Source organism: Lagenorhynchus albirostris, chromosome 3, assembly GCF_949774975.1.
Source record: "Lagenorhynchus albirostris chromosome 3, mLagAlb1.1, whole genome shotgun sequence".
Taxonomy (NCBI): Eukaryota; Metazoa; Chordata; class Mammalia; order Artiodactyla; family Delphinidae; genus Lagenorhynchus; species Lagenorhynchus albirostris.
Window position 1 is genome coordinate 162,456,562 of NC_083097.1, and position 26,071 is coordinate 162,482,632.

Here is a 26,071-nt window from a genome sequence, read left to right on the forward strand (position 1 = left end):
AGGGGTGGGGCGCCCTTCAGGGGACGCCTGGGGTCTTGGGGAGGCAGGAGTCGCCGCCACAGGTCAATTCCTTCCAGCGTAGGGGGCCAGACAGGCCAAACCCAATCTGGGCCAGAGAAGTTGTCGAGGTCCCTCTGTCCTCAACAGGAACTGGGAAGATCTACCTGGATCTGTTGGGGCATAATTCGGTTAAATAATTTGCATAAGATTTTTCTGAGATAAGAAAAGGTAAAGTTGGCCCTCACGGAGGCCGGGCAGCTGGGGGTCCGAGGCCTGACCACTGTGGACCCGGCTTCTGGTTACCAGGCCCAGCCTAACCCTACCCCGGCCACCGAAAAGCGAGGAAGGCCCAGACCAGCGTCGCCAGGAGAAGCCGGATCTCGCAGGTGGCCAACCGTCGGCCTCCACCTCACCTCACACCCGCAAACACTCCACCTCTTTCCCTCACACTTCGAGGCCTCGTCGCGCGCACGCGCGATGCCAACACCGCCCCTCGCACTTGCGCACGCTCCGCCTTTTCCCGCGCAGCCCGCGGCACCGCCCATCGCTCCGCAGCGCGCCTGCACGCTCGCGCACTGCCTGCCGGGAGTTGTAGTTTCAGTGCGGCGGGCCCTGCAAGTCCGGTGGCTGCGCTCGGGTTCCGCGGAGCCCAAGGGCCGAGGCGGAAGTGGGGCGGCCACCCGGGAGGCCGAGGGTGCGAGGTCGGCGGTTGCGGGGCGCCAGCGAGGGGCGTGGGATTCAGGAAGGGCTCGTGCGCGGCCATAGGCCCCGGGGGAGGCCAGGCCAGGGGTCCGGTGGTCCGAGTATCCAGCCTGGAAGATGCACAAGAGGAAGGGACCCTCGGGAACCCCGGGCCGAGGAGCCGCCAGCGCCCGCCAGGTGAGTCTGTACCCCACGGCCCGGCCCAGGGGACCCTTCCCACCCTTGTCACAAATTCAAGGGAGGGCCCCACCCCCAGGGGAGCCCGATCTTCACCCCAGGTGAGCCCCGGTCCCCGCCCCCCTGGTTAGGTTCGACTCCCAAAGTGCGGCCTATTGGCCCCGGCTCCCCAGCTTCTGGCGCCCCTCCCGGGGCTCAGGGCCACCTGTTGCCGCAGCAGCTCCAGTTCGGGAGGGGAAGGCCTCGGACCTGGGGTAAGAAAGACAGTTACGGGTCTCCTGGCCTGAGCACTTGTGGAACCCTCGCATCAGTCTGGCCAGGTCAGACTCTTTTATCCCCATTGTACAGATGAGGACACTGAGACCCAGAGAAGTGAAGACACCTGCCCAAGGTCATAAGGATTAACTGCTTGGCCAGAGCTAAGCACAAATCCAGAGCTGCTGCCATGAGCCCACAGAACTGTGGTTGGGCTCCTTCTCCCTCTCTCATTACCTTTACCCCAGGCATTGGGAGAGTTTGATTTTTCTCAGCTTTTATGGAAGGAGCTCAGGCCATAACTTAGTGCCCAGGTATTACAGTCTGAGTGACGTGAAGTTCCCTCCTGGATTCTACACGTTGGACACTTGGCTCCACCACTCTAAGCCTCAGTTTCCTCATCTGTAAAATGGAGCCTCTAAGAGTCCTTATGTCACGGGATAGTTGCGAAAATTCATTGAGATAGCTTATGGAAAGTGCTAGAACATAGCACTCAATAAGTGTTGTCATCATCATTATTACTATTAGATGGAGACATATATGATTGCCAATATTTGGCCATTTTTGATCCAAAGAAAAGGGGTTAATTTTGTATACTTCAACCTGATATTATCACATCATGGTTGGTCATTAACCAGGATAGGATAGGAAGACAGGTATGTTACACAGCAAAGCCCCCAATTCCAACTTCTACGTTGTCTAGGCTTCTATTTGCTCTTGACACCTCCAGCCTTCCTTCATGGCTCGCTCTGCCAAAGATGCTGGAAAGAAAAAACCAAGGTGTGCAGAGTGGCTTTGCTGTGGGGCAGGGTGTGGGGCCTTCCTTCCCCACTGACCTTGGCTAGCAGCACATCATGGGTGTGGGCTTAGAGCAGGCAGTTGGGTCTCTCTAGCTGCCCTTTGCCCCATGTTGATCTATGCCAGAGGACCTGCCCACCTTGGGACATCTGTTGTATTCTGGGGCCTGTTCTGGCCTCCTGGCACTCCCCAGGGAAATGGCTTTCCCCAGCTCTGGGTTCCCTTCCTTCCAAGGGGACTCCAGGTCCATCATGGCTGCCTCGAGCTAGCTGGGGTGCATCCCAAGGTCTGACTGAACCCCCATTGTTCCCACAGCTGGGCCTACTAGTTGACCTCTCCCCAGACGGCCTGATGATCCCTGAGGACGGAGTTAACGATCAGGAACTGGAGGCTGAGTTCTTGGCTTTGGTGGGGGGCCAGCCCCAAGCCCTGGAGAAGCTTAAAGGCAAAGGTAAGACTCTCAACACACCCTGAACATTTTGTGAGCTCCCTCTGTGGGCGGGGCTTGGAGCTGGGCTCTGGGGCAATGGTGAAATGGAGACAGAGAAGGTGCCTGCCCTTCTGGCATCCACAGTCTGGGTAAGAGTTAAGCAATCAACTCTGGAGCCAGAATGAGGTTTCGAATCCCACCTTTGCAACTTACTGGCTGTGTGACTTGATGAATTCCAGCACCCGTGTGGGCCTCCGTTTCCCTGTTTGTAAAATGGGAATATGACCACACTTACATCACAGGAGTTAATCTTCTGGTGTTCATCAGGCACTTCACATAGGACGTGGCGTGCCCTCCAACCCACTGTTCCGTGCCCGGGGCTGGGATGGGGAAGGCACAGAGCAATGGGGGAGACCTGTGAGCTGGACAGGGCTTCCTGGAGGAGGCACCTGCAGTAGGGAGGGCCAGGTGAAGAGTGGGGGACTGCTTCTGGGGGGTGGGTCACAGCACATGCAGAGGCCCTGGAGGAGATGGCAGGGGCCAGGGGACTCTGCAGTGGTCAGGTGGGGCTGGAGCTCAGGGCAGAAGGAGCCTTTACACTTTGTAGCTAATGCAGTTGATACTCGTTATTCATGGATTCTGAATTTGTGATTTCACCTGCTAGCTTAAATTTATTTGTAACCCCCAAATCAGTGCTTGTAGTACTTTTGCAGTCTTTCACAGACGTGCACAGAGCTGCAGAAAACTTGTCTCCCGATGTGCACGTTCCCAGCTGAGGCGACACTCCGCCTTCTTGTCTCAGCGCATAAATAAGTATCCTTTCTTTGGTGTGTTCAATGCCACATTTTTCTCTTTTTTGTGCTTTTTGTTGGTGATTTTGTGAATCCACATGGCCCCCAAGCGTAGTGCTGAAGTGCTGTCTCCTGTTCCTAAGCGTGAGCAGGCTGGGATGTACCTTCTATATAAGCTTCATTCAGGAGTGACTTATAGTGCTGTTGGCCTCGAGTTCAATATTAATGAATCAACAGTATATATTAAATAAGGTGTCTTTAAATAGAAGCACACATAAGACAAGGTTGTGTATTGGCTGGTGGACAAAAATGTGCCCAGAGGCTCACGGGAACCTAATGCTGTATTTCCTCCAGGGACAATGGTTCAGTATTTGCTCATTCCATGTCTGCGGCAACTTTATAGCACATGGATACTGCGGATAACCAGAATAACATGAACAACAAAATGCTGACAGTATGCTGTTCTAAGAGCTTCACTTACCTTTAGTCCCCACAAGCTACCTATGAGGGAGAGACTATTGTTGTCCCCATCCAACAGATGTGAAGACTAAGGCCCAGAGAGGTGAAGTGACTTGCCCAAGGTCCCACAGTGAGAAAGTTGCAGATCTGGGGTTCCAACTCAGGCAGGATAAGGAAGAGATGAGACCAGAGAGATGGGCGGGGTGGGGGATCATGCCTAGCTGGCCCGAGGGCAATAGGGTGCCGTGAAGGGCCAGGAGGGGGACATGCTGCCCCACCGCCTACTACCCTATTTTTCGGGGCCATGGGTGACCAGGACGGGAGGCTGGGGGCTCTTGAAGGATCCCGGTCCGGCTGGGGCCTCCCCCTGCCTCTAGGTCCCCTGCCCATGGAGGCCATTGAGAAGATGGCCAGCTTGTGCATGAGAGACCCGGACAAGGACGAGGAGGAGGGGACGGACGAGGAGGATGTGGAGGCTGATGATGACCTGCTGGTGAGCACCCGGAATGGGGCAGGGGACCTCCCTTCCGTTGCTGCCCCATCTGTCAGGCCCTCACGACTGGCCCCTGGCTGTGTGTCCCTGCAGGCGGAACTGAATGAGGTCCTTGGGGAGGAGCAGAAGGCTTTGGAGTCCCACCCTCCTGTGGCCCAGGTATACCTCCGAAGACACTGGTCCCTGAAGCCCAGGGTTCAAGGCCTTCCTCTTCCCCTCTCAGCCATTGGACCTCGCTCAGGTGGCGGGACACCACTGAGCCCCAGTTCTCTGCCCTGGGAAATGGGATGATGATTTCTGCCCCTTTGGGGTTAGGGTAGCAACATGCCTGGTATCCAGTAGGTACTCAATCAAGGAAGATGTCAGGGTGGGCCCGAGTGGGGTCACCGCCCAGACTGTGTGCTCGGCCCCTCCCGCAGCCAAAGGCCACAACGCCCAGCCCAGGGTTGGAGGCCACCTTGCAGGAGAGGCTGGCCCTCTACCAGACAGCGATCGAAAGCGCCAGGCAAGCCGGAGATGGTGCCAAGATGCGGCGCTACGACCGGGGGCTTAAGGTGAGCGGGCAGACGGGAGGGTGCTGGGACCTCATCACCCAGCTCCAGGCCCCTCCCAAACTCACGTTCACATCTTCTCCCAGACGCTTGAAAACCTGCTGGCCTCCGTCCAGAAGGGGAAAGCCATTGATGAAGGGGACATCCCGCCGCCTGTGGCTGTGGGGAAGGGCCCAGTGGCTACGCCCAGCCACATCCCAGCACCCACCCAGCCGGTCCCTACGAACCCACCGGCCCCAGATCCCCGGGTCATCGTGGAGGGTCCTCCTTCAACTGCCCCAACCTCATCCCTGGTCTCCGCTAAGCCCCAGCTGCCCTCAGGTAGGCCAAGGACAGGGCTGGGCTGACGTGGGATGGGCCGGGTATTTATTCAGCGGTAGGGCCCTCTGCGGGGTTGCAGGCCCGACACTGATTGTTAGATATTTTTAATACCCTTCCCTCCCCGGAGCCTACCTTCCAGGGGGGACATGAGCTCACAGAGAAGTTTTGTGTGTGTGGTGGCAGTAAAATATATTTAACAACACATTTGCTATTTAACCGTGTTTCAATGTGCAATTGAGAGGCATTTGGCTTATTCACAATGTTGCCCAGTCATCACCTCTGTTTCCAAAACTTTTTCCTCACCCCAAACGGAAACTCTGTCTCCATTAAATGCTAACTCCCCATTCTCTCTCTCCCAGCCCCTAGTAACCTCCATTCTACTTTCTGTCCCTGTGGGTTTGCCTCTGTAGACATTTCACATAAGTGGGATCCTCCGTCCACTCTTTGCCCTCCTGTGTCTGGCTTCCTTCACTTAGCATAATGTTGCAGTGTATGTGTCAGAACTCCATTCCTTTCTATGACAGGGTAACATTCCCACACATAGGGTTTTGGGGGGTTTTTTTGTTTGTTTTTTACAGAAACACAACATTATTTTATTAATCACTGTAATTTTAATCATGACCTCTTTATTTTTTTTCGCATTGACAATGTTCAAAATCTCAAGACCTTTTAGGGTTTTTTTTAAATTTTTGTATTGGAGCATTGTTGATTTACAATGTTGTGTTAGTTTCTGCTGTACAGCAAAGTGAGTCAGTTTTGCATGTTAATATATCCACTCTCTTTTAGATTCTTTTCCCATATAGGTCATTACAGAGTATTGAGTAGAGTTCCCTGTGCTTTATAGGAGGTTCTTATTGGTTATCTATTTTATATATAGTAGTGTGTATATGTCAATCCCAATCTCCCAGTTTATCCCTCCCCCCTCCCCCGCCTTACCCCTGGTAACCGTACGTTTGTTTCCTACAGCTGTGACTCAATTTCTGTTTTATAAATAGATTCATTTGTACTCTTTTTTTAGATTCCACATATAACTGATATCATATGATATTTGTTCTCTGTCTGACTTACTTCACTCAGTATGACAATCTCTAGGTCCATCCATGTCGCTGCAAATGGCGGTATTCTGTCCTTTTTTATGGCTGAGTAATATTCCATTGTATATATGTACCACATCTTCTTTTTTCTTTTTTTAAATTAATTAATTAATTTATTTATTTATTTTTGGCTGCGTTGGGTCTTTGTTGCTGCCTGCGTGCTTTCTCCAATTGTGGACAGGGGGCTGCTCTTCTTTGCAGTGTGTGGGCTTCTCATTGCGGTGGCTTCTCCTATTGTGGAGCATGGGCTCTAGGCCTCCGGGCTTCAGTAGTTGTGGCACGTGGGCTCAGTAGTTGTGACTCGTGGGCTCTAGAGCACAGGCTCAGTAGTTGTGCTGCACGGGCTTAGTTGCTCCACAGCATGTGGGATCCTCCCAGACCAGGGCTTGAACCCATGTCCCTTGCATTGGCAGGTGGATTCTTAAGCACTGCGCCACCAGGGAAGTCCCTGTACTACATCTTCTTTATCCATTCCTCTGTTGATGGACATTTAGGTTGCTTCCATGTCCTGGCTGTGGTAAATAGTGCTGCAATGAATGTTGGGGGTGCATGTATCCTTTTTTTTTTTTAATATCTTTACTGGAGTATAATTGCTTTACAATGTTTTGTTAGTTTCTACTGTATAATAAAGTGAATCAGCTATATGTATACATACATCCCCATATCCCCTCCCTCTTGCGTCTCCCTCCCACCCTCCCTATCCCACCCCTCCAGGCTGTCACAAAGCACCGAGCTGATCTCCCTGTGCCATGCGGCTGCTTCCCACTAGCTATCTGTTTTACATTTGGTAGTGTATATATGTCCATGCCGCTCTTTCACTTCGTCCCAGCTTCCCCTTCCCCTCCGCACGTCCTCAAGTCCATTCTCTACATCTGTGTCTTTATTCTTGTCCTGCCCCTACGTTCTTCAGAACCATTTTTTTAGATTCTGTATATATGTGTTAGCATACGGTATTTGTTTTTCTCTTCCTGACTTACTTCACCCTGTAGCATGTATCCTTTCAAATTATGGTTTTCTCCAGATGTATGCCCAGGAGTGGGATTGCTGGGTCATATGGCAGCTCTATTTTTAGTTTTTTAAGGAACCTCCATACTGTTCTCCATAGTGGCTGTACCAGTTTACATTTCCACCAGCAGTGTAGGAGGGTTCCCTTTTCTCCACACCCTCTCCAGCATTTACTGTTTGTAGATTTTTTGATTCCCACACATAGGGTTTTGAGTGAATAATTCCCAAGCCCTCAGCTTGTCTGTCTTTCCTATAAAACTCACCTGCTGGAGGACGCACCTCCCAAGAAGTTTCTTTCCCCCAACCTCCCTTCTCCCCCTTTAGGGAAGGAACATGGGGATCTGCCCCAGGGGCAAACGCTGCCCTGGTGGGAACCAAAGAGATACTTGAAACACTGGCCTGGGGTTCAGAAAGTGAACCCCTGGTCTCTAAATCCTTCTGCAGCCAGGCTGGTTTCTAAGCTTTTGTTTTTGGCAAAGTTCAAGGATGACTATCAGAAATCATCACCTGAGATTCTCAACTGAAATCATCAACAATTTTTCATAATGGAGTTTTTGGTATGTAGCTGGGCAGGGGCTCTGAGAATCACGTGACCGTCAGAATAATAAGACTCTCTCTTCTATTTGTTGATGTAAAGCAGGTTTCTCTACATATTAAAAACAAAAAAGGAAAGTAGGAAAAGAATAAACAAGGAAACAGAGATAAATGTTAGGAGGTGGACCCAGCCACCGCCGTGTCAGCAAGAGCTGCCTTGCCAATAAAATTTTACTCCTAGTATATAAAAATTATTTGTCAAAAAAGCTCAATATATTTAGGCTTTGCTCAATTTCGTGCTGATAATAATTGTAACCATAATTCTATCCTGGAAGAGAAATTCTTTAACACAGAGACTTGCGATGGCAGGAAACAAAGCCAATCAGATGTCAAGGTGTTGGGGAGAGGGGTAGATAAATTAGGAGTTCGGGATTAACAGATACACACTACTATATAGAAAATAGAAAATAGGAAAAGAACAAAGACCTACTGTATAACGCAGGGAACTGTACTCAGTATCTTGTAATAACCTATAATGGAAAAGAATCTGAAAAAGAATAAGTAAATATATATAAATAACTGAATCAGTTTGCTGTGCACCTAAAAACTAACACAACGTAGTAAATTCATTATACCTCAATTAAAAAAAAAGTTAAGGTGTTTTAGACACCTCTTCAGACAAGTCCTCCAAAACTAAAGCAGTGGGTCCAGTTGTCAGTCTGAAAAAGTACAATGCATGCTGTTTTTCAGGTGTTTCTAGGATTTCTGGACACTGGGTGGTGTATCTATTGTATTTTTTTATATATACTGACAGTTGTACCTATTGCTTTCAATTTAGGGATACTTCCCCTAAAAACTGAGCATATTGTTTGAAACTGTAACTAACGTACTGTTTAATAAGCCATTTAATCCTGTCTCCCAACTTTGCTGATACAGTGCATAAATGTACATTTAAATGTACGATGGGGTTGTCAAAAAAAGCCTTTCAAGTACCCACATATATCATGTTAGGATGCAGTTCTGCGGGAGATGTGGATGTAAATAAGGGAAGATCTGAAATTCCCGAGTGCTAAATGTGAACCCTGGCATATATTTAAATAGTAAATGTTGGTATATAGTCAAAAGAATATCTGAAATTTCTGATTGCTAAATGTGAACCCTGACATACATTTAAATAGTAAATGTTGGTTTGTGTTGTTTCAACCCACTGACTTTGCAGTAATTTGTTACAGCAGCAACGGGAAACTAATAAAATAGCAAAAAATAATTTTTACCTTTTTCTATATATTTTTCCCCAGTCAGTTTTAACTTTGCTATTTCTTATATAAGAAATTAAAAATTTTTACGGAGCAAAAAAAAAAAAAATATATATATATATATATGGTAAATGTTGGTATATAGTCAAAAGAATTGAAAGCAGGGACATGGAAAGGTATTTGTACACTTGTATTCTTAGCAGTATTATCCACAATAGCCAAAAGGTAGAAGAAACACAGTGTCTATTGACGGATACAGGCACACCTCATTTTTTCTAGTTTTTGCTTTATTGTGATTCACAGATATTGTGGTTTTTTACAAATCGAAGGGTGGTGGCAACCGCGCTTTGAGCTAGTCTATTGGCGCCATTTTTCCAACAGCATTTACTCACTTTGTGTCTCTCTGTCACATTTTGGCAATTCTCACAGTATTTCAGACTTTTCCATTATTATTATGTTTGTTATGGGGGTCTGTGATCAGTGATCTCTGATGTGACTGCTACAATTTGCTAAAGTCTCTGTTGGTAGTTAGCATTTTTTAACAATAAAATATTTTTATACTAAAGTATGTACGTTGGTTTTTTAGACATAATTCTATTGCACACTTAATAGACTACGGTATAGTGTAGTAACTTTTATATGCACTGGGACACCAAAAAACTGAGTGACTCACTTTATTACGGTGTTTGCTTTATTGCGGTGGTCCGGAACCAAACCCGAAATATCTCAGAGGTATGCTTGTAAATAGATAAACAGATGTGGTCCATTCATGCAATGGAATAATATTCACCCTTAAAAAGGAAGGAAATTCTGACACGTGCTACAACATGGATGAACCTTGAGGACATTATGCTGAGTGAAAGAAGCCAGTCACAGAAGGACAAATACTGTGTGATTCCACTTATAGGAGGTCCCTAAAGGAGTCAAATTCGTAGAGACAGAAAGTAGAATGGTGGGTGCCAGGGGCTCGGGGAGAGGGGATAGGGAGTTAGTGTTTATGGGGACAGAGTTTCAGTTGGGGAAGATGAAAGAGTTCTGGAGATGGACGGTGGTGAATGTTGCCCAACAATGTGAACATGCTTAATGCCACTGAACTGTACACTCAAAAAGGGTTAAGATGGTAAATTTTATGTTGTGTGTATTTTACCACAGTTTGAAAAAATAAAAAGGGAATATTGGTGAGTTTCAAATCACCATAGTAGTTAGGATACATTTGATTTAAAAGAGTGGTGTGATGGTTTTCTTTATCAAATGTCAATATTTGGAGACACTGGAAATGACAACCCTTGCTACTTTTTCAATGAAAAGTTTTCGATGTCAACTTAAAATGTGTAAGGATACATAAAGTTTTCCAGAATTCTCTTGGGGGCAAAACAGCAATGGCTCCAGAGACTGACAGTCGTGCGGTTGAGTCCCCACCATGTCATCTTCAGGCTGTGTGACCTTGGGGAGGCAGTATCCCCTCTCTGAGCCTTAATTCTCAAATCTATAAGGTGGACCTAAGAACAGTCTTTGTTGTGAGAATTAAGTAGAAATGGTTTGCGTGCTGTTACCCCTCCCAGGTCCCTGCAGCCCAGGACCTCCCAGGTCCCTGGCCCAGTTGCAGAGCCGCCAGCGCGAGTACAAGCTGGCCGCCCTCCGCGCCAAGCAGCAGGGAGATACCGCCACTGCCGCAAGACACTTCCGCGTGGCCAAGGTGTGCCCAGACTGACGGACAGGGTCGGAGGGAGAGAACAGGATGCTCCTGACATTGCATGATGGCAAAGAACAGGGGCTCTGGAGTCAGATTTAAATCCTGGTCACTCCGTAGCTGTAGTTTGCTGCACCTCTTGAAGGCTCAGTTCACCCTCTCTGTGAAATGGGCATAAGTGTCTGGAAGAGGCTTGAGCAAGGTGCTGCAAGGGAAGGGACAGAGCGGGGAGTCCTCTGTTGTGGGCAGGGCATAGAGACTCCCCTCAGGGTCATGGCCTCCAGCTGCAGCCTCTTCCCCTGATCTTCCTTTTCCCAGAGCTTTGACGCTGTCTTGGAGGCCCTGAGCCGGGGGGAGCCTGTGGACCTGTCACGCCTGCCCCCTCCACCTGGTGAGGACCCCACCCTGCCCACCCTCCAGGACTGCTGGAGGCCTCCACAAAGTTCTTTCTAATACTGCCGCCCCTGTTGGTCAGGCCCAGGGACCCCACCTTCAGGCCAGGCCAGCCTGGTGGGGGAAAGGGCGGCCACAAGCAAGCCCCCCATTGGACTGGACCTCTCTGCCCCCAGACCAGCTGCCCCCAGACCCACCATCACTGCCACCACAGCCTCCAACTCCTGCCGTCGTGCCCTCCATGCCAGGTAGGCTTCTGGGACCCTGTGGGGTGGGCCAGCCAGAGCAAGACAGTCTCCTCGACCCTAGACTCTTAACTCTATCCCCTGGTCTGGCCCAGAGGTTCCTGCACCCCCAAGGACTCTCCTGGAGGCGCTGGAGCAGCGGATGGAGCGGTACTGTGTGGCCGCGGCTCAGGCGAAGACCAAGGGGGACCAGCGGAAGGCTCGCATGCATGAGCGCATCGTTAAGGTGTGTGGAGACCAGGTGGGCGAGTTGGCAGCCCCTCGAAACCTTGCCCAGGAAGCCCTAACACCTACGTTCCCTGCAGCAATACCAAGATGCCATCCGAGCCCACAAGGCTGGCCGAGCCGTGGATGTGGCCGAGCTGCCTGTGCCCCCAGGTAGGCCCCACCCCCGGCCCCTACCCCTCTAACCTCTGAGCCTTTGCAGATGCTATTCCTTCCGACTCTGCAGTCTCAGGGAGCCGTTGGCTTGCACATTCAGAAATTCTGCAAGCTTGTTAGACGATTGGTAGCTTAAAATCAGTCACGATGGGAGAGTTATACCACGGAAATTGGGAAACAATAAAAATCAGGAGGTTTTATGTGGAGAGCCTGTTCACCAGCCCACCACTGCCTGCTCCCTCCCTTTCTTCTTTGCTTTTGACTCAACTCCTTCCTAGTCATCAGCTCTCAGTTTTACAGATACCTGCTCAGCCTCCCATCAGCCCCCCAGTGGGTAGGAGGCATCCTCTGGGATCTCAGAGCTGCCTGTGTGTCCCCCATGAGAGCAATTATGTGTCTGCACCTTGGTCCCGTGGGAGAACCTCCAGGCCCAAGACTACCTCTTATGCCCAGCACACTACCTCACACAGTGCTTGCTTTTTGGAGTCTGGTCGAGGCCCAGCCGGGGTCAGGCAAGAGGAAGGGCAGGCAGGAGGGAGGTTGGAATGGTCTGGCAATCTCCACCCAACCAGCAGCATCTCCTTTCTTACATGCAAAGTAGATTCAGTGGCCTGAGGCTCCTTATGGGGGAGGAACCTGAGTCTCCACCATTATGGTGTTGGCCCCCCCTCCTGATTGGGTCCCAACTGGCCGCCCAGGCTTTCCCCCGATCCAGGGCCTGGAGGCCACCGAGCCTACCCAACAGAGCCTGGTGGGGGTCCTCGAGACTGCCGTGAAGCTGGCCAACCAGGATGAAGGCCCAGAGGACGAAGAGGATGAGGAGCCTAAGAAGGTGTGAGGGGCCGGGGCCTTGGGGCGAGGCCAGGGAGTGGCAGCAAAGCCAAGCCCCAGCAGTCCTGGCCTTGAGCCAGAAAGACCCGGCTACACAGCCGGCCCTGCTGCCTTCTGGCTGTGTGGCCATTGGGCAAGTCGTTTTGCTTTCCGACCCTCGGGCTCCTCCTCTGTAAACTGAGCACAGTAATAGTCCCTACCTCCCAGGGCTGTTGCAAAGATTCAGTGTGAACAAGATCATATGTTGTGTTCAGTGCTGAGGAAATAGAAACTAAGACGGTCAGTGTTGTCAGTGTCGGGCCCTGACCCTTTGGGGAGTGGACTCATCACAGGTGCTGGGAAAGCTCTGACTTCCTCTCTATCCCTCAGCAGCTCAACAGCCCTGCAGCCCCCACAGCCCAGCCCAAAGCCCCACCTTCAAAGGCACCCCAGTCAGGATCTGCCCCAGCAGCCAAAGCGGCCCCCAAAGGCACATCCACCAGAGGTAGGTACACCTGCCCCACCTGGGCTGCCTGTTGCCTGGCCATGGGTTGGGCAGCACCCGCAGACGCCCCTGTGCCCACAGCCCAGCAGCAGCTGGCCTTCCTGGAGGGCCGCAGGAAGCAGCTCCTGCAGGCGGCGCTGCGAGCCAAGCAGAAGAATGACGTGGAGGGCGCCAAGATGCACCTGCGCCAGGCCAAGGGGCTGGAGCCCATGCTGGAGGCCTCACGCAACGGGCTGCCCGTGGACATCACCAAGGTGAGCCCTCTAGGCCTGCTGGACCTTCCCAAGCACTCACCCTTCAAGCTCATGTCGCTTAGCAGCCATGTGACTTAGAGTGTATCAATCAGCATCCAGGTTAAGCTGCTGAAACAAATAGGCCTCCCCAAGACAGTGACTGAAGCAAGACAGACATTTATGTTTCTTGCATGTAACATTCAGGGCATTCTGGTCTCTAAAAGACAAAGCCCTTCAGGGCCCAGGTTCTTTTATCTTGTTGCTCTGCCACACCCTAGGTCTTGTCCACATGGTCAAAGTGGTTTGATGCCTTGTCTGCATCCCAGCTATGAGAAGTTACATGGAGTTGCCATCACCTCTGCTTGCCTCCCATTGGCCAGAACTCAGTCACATGGCCACCCCTAGCTGCAGCAGAGACTGGGACATGTAGTCTCTTGCTGTGTGCCCAGGCAGGACTCCATTACTAGGGAAGAGGGGGTGGGGATCAGACTTGGAGGAAAATGGATAACAGATTCTGCCATTTGGGGCAGGACCATCCACTTCCCTTTGAGCATTACTTTTCTCCTTGGGAAAGAAGGAAGAACAGGGACAGGGGATGAAGCCATAGTCAGGGAAAGCCTCTTTAAGGAGGGGTGACGTTTCGGCAGAGACCCGGGTGGGCCTGCTCCTTGCTGACCAGCGGACCCTACCTCATGAGCCTCGTCCTCCCCAGGTGCCACCCGCCCCTGTCAACAAGGACGACTTCGCCCTGGTCCAGCGGCCCGGCCCAGGTCTGTCTCAGGAGTCTGTCCGGCGCTACGGTGAACTCACCAAGCTCATAAGGCAGCAGCACGAGGTGAAGGGGGATTCCCCGCCCAAGTCACTACAAGGGCATGGGCCCCCAACCCTCCCCTCACTTTCTTCTGCTCCCCCAGATGTGCTTGAACCACTCTAACCAGTTCACCCACCTGGGCAACATCGCCGAAACCAGCAAGTAAGAGGCCCCGCCCCCATCCCCACCAGACATCTGCACCCCCAGCCTGCCCCTGGGACCCGGGACCTGAGCAGGGCCCTCTTGCCGGCAGATTTGAGAAGCTGGCGGAGGACTGTAAGCGGAGCATGGAGACTCTGAAGCAGGCCTTTGCCCGGGGTCTCCCCACACCCACTGCTCGCTTTGAGCAGAGAACCTTCAGCGTCATCAAGTAAGGCCCCTGAGACCCCCCCAGCCCTTTGGAGAGGGGTTTGTGCGCCCCGGAAGCCAGCAGAGGATTTGCCCCTGGAGTAGAGTTTGGGGAGCTGGTGGGAGCACGGTGTGTGCAGGGGTCCTGAGGCAGACGTGACGCGCGAGTGAAGGACGGCGATAGGGCGTTGACAGTGACACATTTGGAAATGGGGATGATCTAGTGACTGTAGACATGTGCCTGGTCCCAAAGGCCTGGGCCAGCCCGTGGGATGGTGATCTTGGTTCTGCTCCTGTTAAGTCTTCCTACACCCCAGGGAGTTGGGATTGTTTTTTCCCACTTGTAGATGACATTAGGTGCAGCCACTGGGATAACCTAAGATCACCATCTAGGATAACCCACACCCCTTACCCCGGCTCCCCTACATCTGCCTAGCCTGGCTCCCTATCACTTCATCTCCTCCCACTGTCCCCACTTCACTCACTTCCTGCCACATAGACCTCTTTTTGGACAATCAGACACACCAGCCGTGTTTCCACTCAGGGCCTTTGCACCAGCTATATTTCCTCTGCTCAGACTCTCTCATGCAGGTTACCATGTAGCGGCCTCTTCTTGACATTCAGAGTCACCTGCGATGTTACCTCCCCTGAGAGGCCCTCCCTGATCACTCTGTCTAAAGCAGCCCCTTCTGAGCACACTCCACTCTCTCTCCCCTGTTTTAATTCTCTGCAGAGTTGTTGTTGTTTTGTTTGCTTATTTATATATTCATGGGTCATCTGTCCACTCAGCTAGCCCCGGTTCCATGAGCAAAGGCATGGGGTCTGCCTCGTTTACTTCTGTATCCCCAGCAGTGAAGACACTGGCTGGCATATAGTAGATGCTCAAGAAATACTGTCAAAGAAAGAGAAGGTCCCACAGCAGCTAGGGCCACTGGCTGGTGCAGAGTAAGTCCCAAATAAATATATGCAGAGTGGAGAAAGGACTCAAAAGGTAGCCAGTGGTGGACCTGGTTAGAGAATTCTAGTCTGTCTGGTCCTAAAACTCAAGCCTAGGCGCTGAGACACCCCTAAGAGACTGGGGGGAGGGCAGAGAAGGCGGGCAGGCAGTGGCACTGAGGTGCCTCTGTCTCTTGCCCGCCCTCCTGGAAGGATCTTCCCTGACCTCAGCAGCAACGACATGCTCCTGTTCATTGTGAAGGGCATCAACTTGCCCACACCCCCAGGTGAGGGGGCGTCAGGCAGGGGTGGGGCCGTGGGGTCCACCCCTCTGCCCAGCTCTGACCCTCATTTGCCCACAGGGCTGTCCCCCGGTGACCTGGATGTCTTTGTTCGGTTCGACTTCCCCTATCCCAATGTGGTATGTGGGGAGCTGAGGAGGGACGGGCTCAAGCCCCATCAGGCCCGGGAGTGAGTCTGGCCGGGGTTCAAGGGCAGGCGCCCCTGAGCTTTTTCGCTTCCTGTCTGGTCACAGGAAGAAGCTCAGAAGGACAAGACCGGTGTGATCAAGAACACAGACTCGCCTGGTGAGCCTTGGGCGGGAGGCAGCCCTCCTCGGAAAGCCCATGAGGCCACAGCCTGACCCCTCCCTCCTCCCTCCCTCCTTCCCTGGGCAGAGTTCAAGGAGCAGTTCAAACTCTGCATCAACCGCAGCCACCGTGGCTTCCGAAGGGCCATCCAGACCAAAGGCATCAAGTTCGAAGTGGTCCACAAGGGGTAAGCTGGGGCCCCAGGCGCTGCATGGGCTCTAGAAGAGGGGGAGCTCCCCTGGGCCGACCATCCTGTCCCCTCTCACACACACAGGGGGCTGTTCAAGACCGACCGGGTCCTGGGCACAGCCCAGCTGAAACTGGACGCCTTGGAGACAGCATGCGAGGTCCGGGAGATCCTCGAGGTGAGAGGTGGACATTCGTCTGACCGCTCCGGTGTGGCCGTGCCGCTCATGAACACCACCCAGGTGCTGCCTGCCCTGAGCCCCCAAGGGTCCCCTCTGCTGGCCCAGCCCGGCCCCGGGAGTCCCAGACATCCCTGCTACCCGGCCTTAAATACCCTCAGCACCCTGCTCCTTTATGAGCAGCTGATGTGTCAGCCGTACCCACGGACTCGTGTTTTGGAAACTGCTTTGGTCTCCCTGAGCCCAGCCCTGAGCCTCCAGCCGCTGCCTGCTTCCTAACAGGCTCCCCTCACTCACACCCAGGTCCTGGATGGTCGCAGGCCCACAGGGGGGCGGCTGGAGGTGATGGTTCGGATCCGGGAGCCACTGACGGCCCAGCAGTTGGAGACGACAACTGAGAGGTGGCTGGTCATCGACCCCATGCCAGCAGCTGTGCCCACAGTGAGACCCCTGCCCATCGGCAGCCCCAGGGAAGGAGGGAGGCTTGGTTCAAGGGACCAAGGCTCACAAGACTGGTTCTGTCCTCTGAAGCAGGTCGCTGGGCCCAAAGCGAAAGCCCCTCCCGTGCCTGCTCCTATGAGGGAGCCGGGGAGCAGGTAGGTGGCTGGGCCCGGCTGTGCTGGAGAGAACCCCCTTCTGCTTATCTCAGCCTGTCCTGGACCACTTCCCATCAGGCACAAATTGGAGCATGTCTCTCCCCTGCTCCAAGACCTGTCCTGGCTTCCCTTCTCCTGGAGCATCTAGTTTAAACTCCTCAGCTTGATCCTTAAGACCTTTTGTGATCTCCGTCAATATGTCCAGCCTTCTCTCTCCCCACTTCCTCCTGTTGGTTCATGGATACACTTAGTTTTCACTGACCTCTGGGCTTCTCTGTGTTACAGTGTCCTGAGCACCCCTATCCCCACACTATCTCCTTGCTTCTCTGCCCAACTCTGACTCCTTTGAGTCCCAGCCTGGCTTTCACCTCCTCCAGGAAGCCCTCCCTGACACCTGGCGTCACAGTTGCCTGGGTGTACAACCATTGTTCCTATTAGGTTGTGGACTCGGCAACACAGGGGTGGGCCTGGCTTGTCTCCCGCTGTTCCCCAGTGCCCAGTGTGTCTGTTGAATTAATGGGGTCGGGGGTGGGAGATCCCTGCAGCCCCTCACCCTTCCTCAACCCCATAGATCAGCCCGGCCCCTGCATAGTCTCAGTGTGCTGGCCTTCGACCAAGAGCGTCTGGAGCGGAAGGTGGGTACCCATCCTGCAGGGCTCAGTGGGGCAGGATTGGGGGTCTGCAGGCCCGGGCAGGGCCCTCACAACTCCCTCTGCACCCCCCCTCCCGCCCCAGATCCTGGCCTTCAGGCAGGCACGGCGGCCGGTGCCCCCCGAGGTGGCCCAGCAGTACCAGGACATCATACAGCGCAGCCAGTGGCAGAGGGCACAGCTGGAGCAGGGGGGCCCCGGCATCCGGCGGGGTAGGATCTCAGGGATGAGTGAGTGGGGGAGGGGCGGGGCAGGGGGCCCCATCGTGACCCCCTCCCTCCCTCAGAGTACATGGCCCAGCTGGAGCGGCAACTGCAGTTCTACACAGAGGCCGCCCGGCGCCTGGGCAACGATGGCAGCAGGGTGAGCTGCGGGCGGGCCGGGCGGGCGGGCATCGGGGGGCCGGGGCTGCCAGGGGCTGCCCACTGACCTCCTGTTGGCCCCCCAGGAGGCTGCCAAGGAGGCACTGTATAGACGGAACCTGGTCGAGAGTGAGGTAAGAGGCTTGGGTATTGGGGACGGGGTGGGCAGCTGTGGCCATGTCCCCTCCACCCTGACCCCGGCGGCCTCTCCCCTCAGCTGCAGCGGCTCCGCAGGTGAGGGGCCGAAGGGGCGGGCGGCCCCTGGAGAGCCGGGAGCGGGCCCAAGGCCCCGGCGCTGGGAGGAGCTAACGCGGCCACGGCCTCAGACCAGACAATCAGACAATCAGAGGACAATCGGCTCTGGATGGACACGTTCCCCCGGCTGGGCCCACCTGGCCCGACTGGAGCCTCCCTGGCAGGGGACGTTGCGGGCGCCAGCCTGTGTGTGCCCCTCACCTAGGCCTGGCCGGGTGGGCCCCAGAGAGTCCGTTTGCACAGCCCAGGGGTGTGCGGCCCCTTGCCTGCCTCCGAGGTGGGAGGGCGGCTAGGACCAAACCTCAAGGGCCCCTGCAAGCACTTTAGTTCCAGCCCGTCCCCAGCCTTAACCCTGACGCCCACCCGCACCCCAAAGAAGCCACTGAGGCCAGCCAGAGCCCAGCTGGCTCCCCAGAGGGTTGCCATGGCCCAGCTGGGCCCCCAGGGCTGACACACGGAATAAACAGCCAGGGCCCTACCTGGCTCACTCTGTCCTGCCTTTGTTTCTTGCTCCTGCCCTCAGTGCCTGGGCTGGGTCTCCTTCACGGCTCCCCTGGGGGCTGATGGAGAGGTGTCTGCGAGAGGAGCAGGCTGGCAGGGGGTGTGCCCGTGAAGGATGTGTGCTCCGCGCACACTTGCTGCGAGGACGTGTGTGAAGGCCTGTGCACGTGTCATGAGCGTCTGTGGCCCACCTGGGGGCATCTGCGAGTATCTCTTCAGCTGGTGGCCTTGGGCGTATCTGGGTTTACACGTGTGGTCAGGTCATACGTGGTGGTGCCTGGTGACCCGTGTGTGTCTCAGGGCCTTGACAGCCAGCCCTACCGCTCACTGGCCACAGGACCTGGGCCAAATTGCCTGACCCACTTAGCATCCCAGAGCTTCAGCTGCTTCTGCTGGACGCAGGGAAGACGAGAGCCCCTCCCACAAGCTGAAGGGCACCTGGCCGGTGGTGGACACTTGAAAGGGCTAGGCTTTTGTTGTTGTTGGCTGCACTGTGTGGCGTGTGGGATCTTAGTTCCCCATCCAGGGATCGAACCTGCGCCCCCTGCAGTGGAAGCACGGAGTCTTAACCACTGGACAGCGAGGGAGGTCCCGGGCTAGGCTTTATTGTTGCTGTGTCCATCTGCACGGGCAGTGGGGGAGTGTCCAGCAGGGTCGGAGTTGCCTGCACACCCAGTGTGCGAGCTGCACGCTTCAGTCTCTCCCTGGGCTCCCTGTGTGTCGAGGTGGCACCCCTGTCCCAGCATCCTGGCCAGCGTGGGTTAGGCGGGCCCAGCTCTCCAGGCCTGAGAGAGCCAGCTCGAGGCCCCAGGTTGGGCGCTGTCTCCTCAGTCCACAGCCCAGCAGAGCCCCAGGTGTCTGGGCTGCTCTACTGCGCCCCTCCAGGCTCAGGGGCCCTCTGCCCGTGGCCGACGTGGGGCTGTGGGTGGCAGCTGGACCAGGACTGGCTCAGGGTTACCCGTTGTGTCCACCACGCGAAGGTGCGGGAGGCCCAGGAAGGCCTCGGGCGCTATGCTGGTCACGTGAAGCCTGTTGGCCCTGGACCGAGAGGTGGACGTGAGGGCGTTTTTGAGGGGAGGTGCCCCCCCAGGCCTGCTCACGTCCCCCACAGCCCTCCCTTGTCACCCGGAGCCCCGTGGCCCTGCCACCCTCAGGGCACCTGAGGAAGAGGGCACGTAGGCGGGGCGTGCTGAGGAAGGCTTCGGGGCCCACGTGGCTGATGCGGTTGCCCTGCAGGTGCAGCTCCTCGAGGGCCTCAGGCAGGTCGGGGGGCACGAAGGACAGCTCGTTGTGGCTGAGGTCCAGCACCTGGGCAGGCGGGCAGAGATGGCGCCGTGGCGGCCCCAGGCCCCGGGCCACCCGTTTAGCCAAGCCCCAAACTGCTCTCCTCCCAGCCCGGTCCTTCTGCCCCCTCCCTCAGCTACTTTGTGACTGCCAAATCCTGCCCTCAACAGAGGTAAACTGAGTCCCCTCTGGGGCAGGCCCTGTTCTAGGCGGTGGGGGCCCAGACAGGCAGGGTCCCTGCCTGCTGTGGGAACCGTTGATTCAGTTAATCCCTCACAAAGATGGTCCTTCCTTTACCTCCTTGTGCCCTTCTAACTGTTCGCTTATGATTGTTGCTGACTGCTCTCCCTAGCTAGGATGTCTGTGCCAGGGGCCAGGAGCTGTGTCCTTCTGTGCCCAGTGGCATCTCCAGGACCCAGAGTAGCGCCCGGCACCCACACATGGCCTGAATTCTGGGGCATCAACAGCACTCAGAAGGAGCTAGAGGCTGGGGAGGTGGAGGGGTGGTCGTGGAGGACCCGGTGGCAGGGGCAGCACAGACAAAGGCCTGGGGGCTGGATCTGTCTTATCCACCCCAGGGCTGGCCTGCAGTGGGAGCTCTCTTTGTGGCATCTCAGAGCCTTGCAGGGGAGTTGCTGGGCAGGCCGGCCGGGGAGTGGAGGGGCCGTGGGGACACCTGCGGGCATTCAGTGTGGCCAAGCAGCCCACCCCTGACCTGGAGGGCCTGCAGCTCATGCCAGGTGCCAGGCCCGATGTCACCCACACGCAGCCGGTTATGCGCCAGGCAGAGCTCCTGAAGCTGGTCCAGGCCGGCCAGCGGCTCAGGCTCGAGGGCCCGCAGCTGGTTTCGCTGCAGCCGCAGGGTGCGCAGGCTGGCGGGCAGGCCAGAGGGCAGCAGGGTCAGCTGGTTGCCGGCCAGATCGAGGCTGCGCAGGGCCCGCAGCCGGCGGAAGGCCCGGCGGTGCACGCAGGCGCTGGCCAGGCGGTTATAGGCCAGGTTGAGCTCAGCCAGGCCGGGCGTGGCGGCCAGATCGCGGGCACCCAGCGTGGTCACGCGGTTGTGGGGCAGCACCAGGGCCCGCAGGCGGCGGGGCAGCGCCTGGGGCACGCGGTCCAACCCGTTGCCGTAGAGATGCAGCGTGTGCAGGCCCCGCAGCGGCCGCAGTGCCCCGGCCGGCAGCCCTGCCGCCCCCAGCTGGTTGTGCTGCAGCAGCAGGTAGCGCAGCCCTCGCAGGCCGCGCAGCCGGGCAGCCTCCACCCAGCGGATGCGGTTGCGGCCCAGGTGCAGCACGGCCAGGGTGTGCGGCAGGCCGGCGGGCACCGCGGCCAGCTGGTTGTGGGACAGGTCCAGGTACTCGAGGCCGTGCAGCTTGCTGGCAGGAGAGAGAGGGTCGGCGTCGGGCTGGGCGCCCAGAGTGGGGGGTGTTGAGGGCTGGTCCCGAGAGACGTAAGCTGGAGATTCCAACTTGGGGGTGATGAGTTGAGAGATCTGGGTAGGAGGTAAACCTGGGGGTGATCAGGGCAGATTCCAGCCTGAGGGTTAAATGTAGGGGTGACCAGGACAGAGTTCCGGGTCTGAGATGTTCGTGTGGCAGCCGTGTCGTTGGGTAGTAGGACTGACGCCCAGGGTGTGGTTGGAGACAAGGATGCTGCCAGGTGCCTGGCTGAGCCTGGCCCATTGTAGGCGCTCACCAAGTGAGGCCTTGAGTTAAGAGTCATACAGAGGTGGGGGATGGAGGCCTGGGGCCCCCAGATGCTGAGTCCTCAGCCCCTACTGCCGGCACGAGGCCGCACCCCCGAACCCTCTGTTCCCAGGCCCCACCTGAACGTGGTGGCATGCAGGCCGCTGTCCGTCAGCTGGTTGTGCTGAAGGTAGAGCTCCCGGAGGTGGGTCTGGCGACTCAGGGCTCCTCGGGGCACCTTGGAGATGAGGTTGTTCTGGGAAGGGAGCAGAGCATGAGACTGAGGGTCCAGGACAGAGGGCAGTGGGGAGCCACAGAGGGCTCTTGAGTAAGGGACCAGGAGCTCGCTTGAGCAAGGCTGCCCACAGAGAGCTTGTGAGCGACCAGTGCCAGTGGAAGGGACTCAGAGACATTTCTGACTACTGGGATGACAAGGGGGTGTCGGGGTCCCGCAGGAGAGAGGTGCAGGGAGCCCAGGGAGGTGGGGACACGGGGATGGCGAGGGGAAGGAGGGGCACCTGCAGGTGGAGCCGCTCCAGCGAGGACGGCAGGCTGGGCGGCACATAGCTGAGCCGGTTGCTGGAGAGACTGAGGGTGACGACTGCCTGGGAGCCGTGGAAGGCGTCGGGCGGCAGGCCCGCATTGCTCAGCTGGTTGTTGTGGAGGTACACGGACCTGAGGGGAGCCAGGCTCCGGCCACCAGCCTGCCCTGGCCTCCCCACCGCCCCGCACCCCAGCCACCTTCAGTGTGAGAGTGTGTGTGTGTGTGTGTGAGCGTGCGTGGTCTCTGCTTCAGTCTTGAGTTCTCCAAACAGAGCATCCAGGGCCCTGTCTCCCCACCAGACCCCCCCCCCAAGGTGGGGAGTGACCCAGGCATATCTGAGACCCCTGGGGCCTGGGCTGGGCCAGGGGCTACCTGAGCGCAGGCTTCTCCCCAAAGGTGAGTGGGAAGATCTCCGTCACTTCGTTAGCAGCCAGATCAGCGACACGGAGGGAGCGGGGCAGAAACTGGGGGGCCACAGAGAGCTGCGGGAGCAGAGTTGCACTGGTCCTGTGGCCCCGCTCCTGCACCCCACCGCCTGCTGTCCCATCTACCCTCTGCGCTGTGTGACCCCAGCCCGGCTGCACCCCGTGTGTGTGTGTGGGGGGGGGGCTCACCTTGTTGTGGGCCACGTAGATGTGCTGCAGCTGCGTGAGGGACTCAAAGGCCTCGTCAGGCAGGCCTGTGAATGAGGTGGGCAGTGAGGGGACCGCTGGTGTGGGGTGGGGGCAGGGCAGAGTCTGTGCTCCCACCCAGCCAGGGACTGGCAGAGGATCCTCCAGGCCCCGCCCCCCACATCCTCAAAAGCCACAGCCCCTGCCCCCCATCCCCTGAGTTTCCATCCTGCTCAGCAAAGGGCAGTGCTGGGAACAGCCGCAGACCTGCCCACAGACCGAGCTGGGGAGGGAGAGGGCGGCAGGGACCGTGGTGGGGAGGGGCCTCCCATCGTCCCCCTCACCCTCGGAGGAGATGAGGTTGTTGTGGAGATTGAGGGTCCGCAGGCCGCTAAGGCGTGACAGCTCGTTGTAGGGGAGCTCCTGGAGCTGGTTGTTCTGTGGGGCAGGGAGCGGGGCACTCACACCCTGACCCCCGTGACCCTGGGCCCTGCTTCTCAGCTTCCCATCAGCCTCAGCAGTGAGCTCTGACACCCCATCACCCTCTACTCGATCCCAAATGCCTTATTACCTCGGAACAACCCTGTAACCTAAAAGAGAGTGGCCCCCAGCGCCCCATGCACCCCTACAGTTGATCTCAAAGGCCCCGCCACGCTGACCCCAAGCAGCCCCGTAATCACCAGACGTTGACTTCCCCGACACCCCTAAACCCTCAGCCCCTCCCACTTCCAATATCTATGCCCCCACCTCCTCTCACGGGACACACAGGGCCCTGCACCCTCCTCAAGGCCGACTCGCATCAGTGCCAAGACCCTCACGCCCAATGCCTCACCCCTGCACGTGGACCCCACACCCCATCACCCTCAACCCAACCACTCCCCAGGCTCCCCGCTTCCCCTGGGAGCTACCCTGTGCCCCCACCCCAGGCCCCACCTGCAGGGAGAGGTGTTGAGCTGCCCTGGTGATGTTGTCCGGGAACACCCGAAGGTCCAGGCCGGCACAGTCCACTGTGTCAGCCCGGGGGCAGGAGCAGCGTGGGGGGCAGGCCCGGGGCGGGGGCTGCGAGCTCTCCCCCAGGTGGGGGAACGAGGCGTCCTCCATGCCGAGGGCGGGCGGGGGCCCAGGCAGCAGCAGGGGCAACAGCAGTAGGCTCAGCCACTGGGAGTTGAGGGACGGCTCAGGGTGTCCCCAGGCTGGGCACCGGGTCACCATGGCGACAGGAGCATCCCCGCATGGAGGGGGGCGGGCAGGCAGGCCCCACCCTCAGACCCTCCCCTGCCCCAACTTACCATAGCCAGCCCCAGGTCTGCCGTCTTGCCGGAACTGCTGACCAGGGTTCCCTAATGGAAAGCAGGCGGTCACCTCCTGGAGGTTCTGCTGTGGCCGCCACCGCCCCCCATCTCTTGGCGCTGGCCACCCTCCCCCCCCCCAGCCTGTTCTCCCAGGGGCTCAGGGGAGCTGGCCCACCCTTTCCCCGCCCTGCGGAGGGCAGGCAGGCACCGGATGGGGTGATGAGGACAGGCCAGCCTGTCCCCTCTGTCCCACCCACCTCCCCCCAATCCTCCGCGCCACCCCCCCCTCTCCCCCCCCCCCCCGCCGCCTCCCCAGCTCTGCTTGCGTAACCTCGGCCAGCCTGGGCCGGGCCATAGGAGCGAGGAATGTTTGGGGGAAAGCTGAGATTTGCCCTGTCTGGTATTTGGGCCAACCGCAGGAGTAGAGGTGGGGGCAGAGGAGTGGAGGATGCTTCAGGGCACAGGAGGATCCCCAAGGAACCGGCGCTGGCAATGATGGGTCAGGGCAGGCCTGGGCTTAGCCTGCCAGTCCAGACACCGGTCTGTGGGCTCCCAGCCAGGTCTGCCATCTGGGCCCCTCCTCCCCCCTGCCAGCTGGCCTCACTGGCAGCCAGGCTCCCCCATCCCCAAATAGCCACAGCCGCCGCCCAAAAGGAAATTACACGTATTGAGGCACCAGCCTGGTGGTTAAGGATGTGCGCTCAGTGGCAGCCTGCCCGGGCTTGAACCTGGGCTCTGCCACCTCTCCAGGCCTTGGTTTCCCGCTCTGCAAAGTGGGGGAATAGTTGCCTCGCCTCCCGGGAGTGGTGTAAGGATTAAATGAAATCATGCATAAGAAGGGGGTGAGGGCTTCCCTGGTGGCGCAGTGGTTGAGAGTCCGCCTGCCGATGCAGGGGACACGGGTTCGCGCCCCGGTCCGGGAAGGTCCCACATGCCGTGGAGCGGCTGGGCCCGTGAGCCACGGCCGCTAAGCCTGTGCGTCCGGAGCCTGTGCTCCGTGACGGGAGAGGCCACAGCAGTGAGAGGCCCGCGTACTGCAAAAAAAAAAAAAAAAGAAGGGGGTGAGACGGTGCCCAGCACATGCCAGGCCCTCAACCGCAGAGCAGAAGTGTGTGCTGAGGGGTGAGGAAGCCCGTCTCTGCCCCAGGTCCGATCCCCCGAGACATGCCACTTACCCGTGAGACTTCAGAGAAGTCATTTTCCTGTCAAACCTCAGCTTTCCAATGCATAAAATGCAGCTGACAGAAGACGGTCCTCAAAAGGCTCCTCAAAAGGCGGTCACAGGGCAAAGGCAGGTAGTGGGCCGAAAGTTCCAAGCACAGCATCTGCCCCACAAGTGCTCAGCTTGGGTTGGAGTGGCTGATGGGCTGCTCAGAGGGCATGAAGGAGATTGGGGTCTCTCAGAAACAGATTGAGATGAGGACTGAGTGTATTTGTCTGGGAGACAGCAGCTGTAGGGGAGCAGGGATGTGGCAGAGAGAAGGAAGGGAACAGTCATGAATCGATGAGTTATCACTGGGGTCATCAACTTGCCTGGAACTTGCAAACTTTAGCTCTCAAAATCCTGCATCTGGGGAACCCTCAGTCCTGGTCACATTGGGATAGTTTGGTCACTCTTGTAATTAAGCAAATTCTCACTATAGGCAGCTGGGGCTCAGTCTCGCTGGGGAACCCTGGGGGATCAGAGTCATCTCACCCGAGGGGTGAGAGAGCTGGGGTATTGATCCTCCAACTCCCTCCATCAGTCACTGGTTGAGAGCTGCCCCCAAGGGATCTGAATTCCCTGGCAGTTTGGGTAGAGTAGACTCCATCCCTAAAGAGATATTACATGCCTGCTGGTGAGGCCAGAGGGGGGCATGGTAGGTCCCAGACAGCACCAACTACAGGGGGCTTGGTGGGGGGGGTCAAGCCATGGGGTGATGGAAGTGAAGTATATCAGGTGGGAAGGAAGAAGGGACTAAGATGTGGAAGAATGATGGAGACAGAGGGTGTCTGTATTATTAATCCCTCTTCCACAGAGGAGGAAACTTGGACCCAAAAATGTACTCATTTGACCACGTTTCCCAGGACTGCGTGGCCTCAGGAGAGGGGTCCCTCAGGACTAGGACAGAAGACATGTCT

The 26,071-nt window shown here is 56.6% G+C and overlaps 2 protein-coding genes across 9 annotated transcripts; one reads left to right on the plus strand and one right to left on the minus strand.

Moving 5' to 3' along the window:
* The first annotated feature begins 613 nt into the window (after positions 1-613).
* CC2D1A (coiled-coil and C2 domain containing 1A) lies at positions 614-18,528 on the plus strand. Of its 6 annotated transcripts, none has more exons than XM_060144997.1 (29): positions 614-879; positions 2,248-2,383; positions 3,990-4,105; positions 4,199-4,264; positions 4,525-4,659; positions 4,743-4,977; positions 10,429-10,562; positions 10,875-10,947; positions 11,126-11,197; positions 11,290-11,420; positions 11,500-11,572; positions 12,274-12,407; positions 12,776-12,890; positions 12,972-13,144; positions 13,836-13,958; positions 14,038-14,096; positions 14,188-14,304; positions 15,432-15,505; positions 15,581-15,639; positions 15,754-15,805; positions 15,896-15,995; positions 16,083-16,173; positions 16,477-16,614; positions 16,705-16,769; positions 17,341-17,404; positions 17,505-17,631; positions 17,706-17,782; positions 17,868-17,915; positions 17,999-18,528. In XM_060144997.1, the coding sequence occupies exons 1-29, from the start codon at positions 820-822 to the stop codon at positions 18,017-18,019; spliced, it is 2,868 nt and encodes a 955-aa protein (XP_060000980.1). In that variant the 5' UTR covers positions 614-819; the 3' UTR covers positions 18,020-18,528. The 6 variants fall into 6 exon arrangements, with proteins under 6 accessions (XP_060000980.1, XP_060000982.1, XP_060000981.1 ...); XM_060144999.1 differs by having other exon boundaries at positions 16,708-16,769; XM_060144998.1 differs by having other exon boundaries at positions 12,779-12,890.
* Positions 18,529-19,117: 589 nt separating this feature from the next.
* PODNL1 (podocan like 1) lies at positions 19,118-24,176 on the minus strand. 3 transcript variants are annotated; one of them, XM_060146656.1, is made up of 11 exons: positions 24,126-24,176; positions 23,948-23,998; positions 23,592-23,816; positions 23,003-23,096; positions 22,662-22,726; positions 22,420-22,529; positions 22,022-22,178; positions 21,644-21,759; positions 20,537-21,194; positions 19,697-19,845; positions 19,118-19,575 (listed from the first exon to the last, which is right to left on the minus strand). In XM_060146656.1, exons 2-11 carry the CDS (start codon positions 23,948-23,950, stop codon positions 19,425-19,427), a joined length of 1,728 nt encoding a protein of 575 aa, XP_060002639.1. In that variant the 5' UTR covers positions 23,951-23,998; positions 24,126-24,176; the 3' UTR covers positions 19,118-19,424. The 3 variants fall into 3 exon arrangements, with proteins under 3 accessions (XP_060002639.1, XP_060002641.1, XP_060002638.1); XM_060146658.1 differs by lacking the exons at positions 23,592-23,816; positions 24,126-24,176 and having other exon boundaries at positions 23,948-24,080; XM_060146655.1 differs by lacking the exons at positions 23,948-23,998; positions 24,126-24,176 and having other exon boundaries at positions 23,592-23,870.
* Positions 24,177-26,071: the final 1,895 nt, after the last annotated feature.

Bases quoted from the DNA above. Each gene is read 5' to 3' on its own strand.
- PODNL1 (XM_060146655.1), bottom strand. From the start codon at position 23,870: ATGGTGACCCGGTGCCCAGCCTGGGGACACCCTGAGCCGTCCCTCAAC. The intron at 23,097-23,591 runs GTGGGGCCTGGG...CCTGCCCCACAG, and splicing joins CTCAACACCTCTCCCTGCAG to AACAACCAGCTCCAGGAGCT. The intron at 19,846-20,536 runs GTCAGGGGTGGG...CCGCCTGCCCAG, and splicing joins ATGAGCTGCAGGCCCTCCAG to GTGCTGGACCTCAGCCACAA.
- CC2D1A (XM_060144997.1), top strand. From the start codon at position 820: ATGCACAAGAGGAAGGGACCCTCGGGAACCCCGGGCCGAGGAGCCGCC. The intron at 14,305-15,431 runs GTAAGGCCCCTG...CCCTCCTGGAAG, and splicing joins AGAACCTTCAGCGTCATCAA to GATCTTCCCTGACCTCAGCA. The intron at 16,615-16,704 runs GTGAGACCCCTG...TGTCCTCTGAAG, and splicing joins TGCCAGCAGCTGTGCCCACA to CAGGTCGCTGGGCCCAAAGC.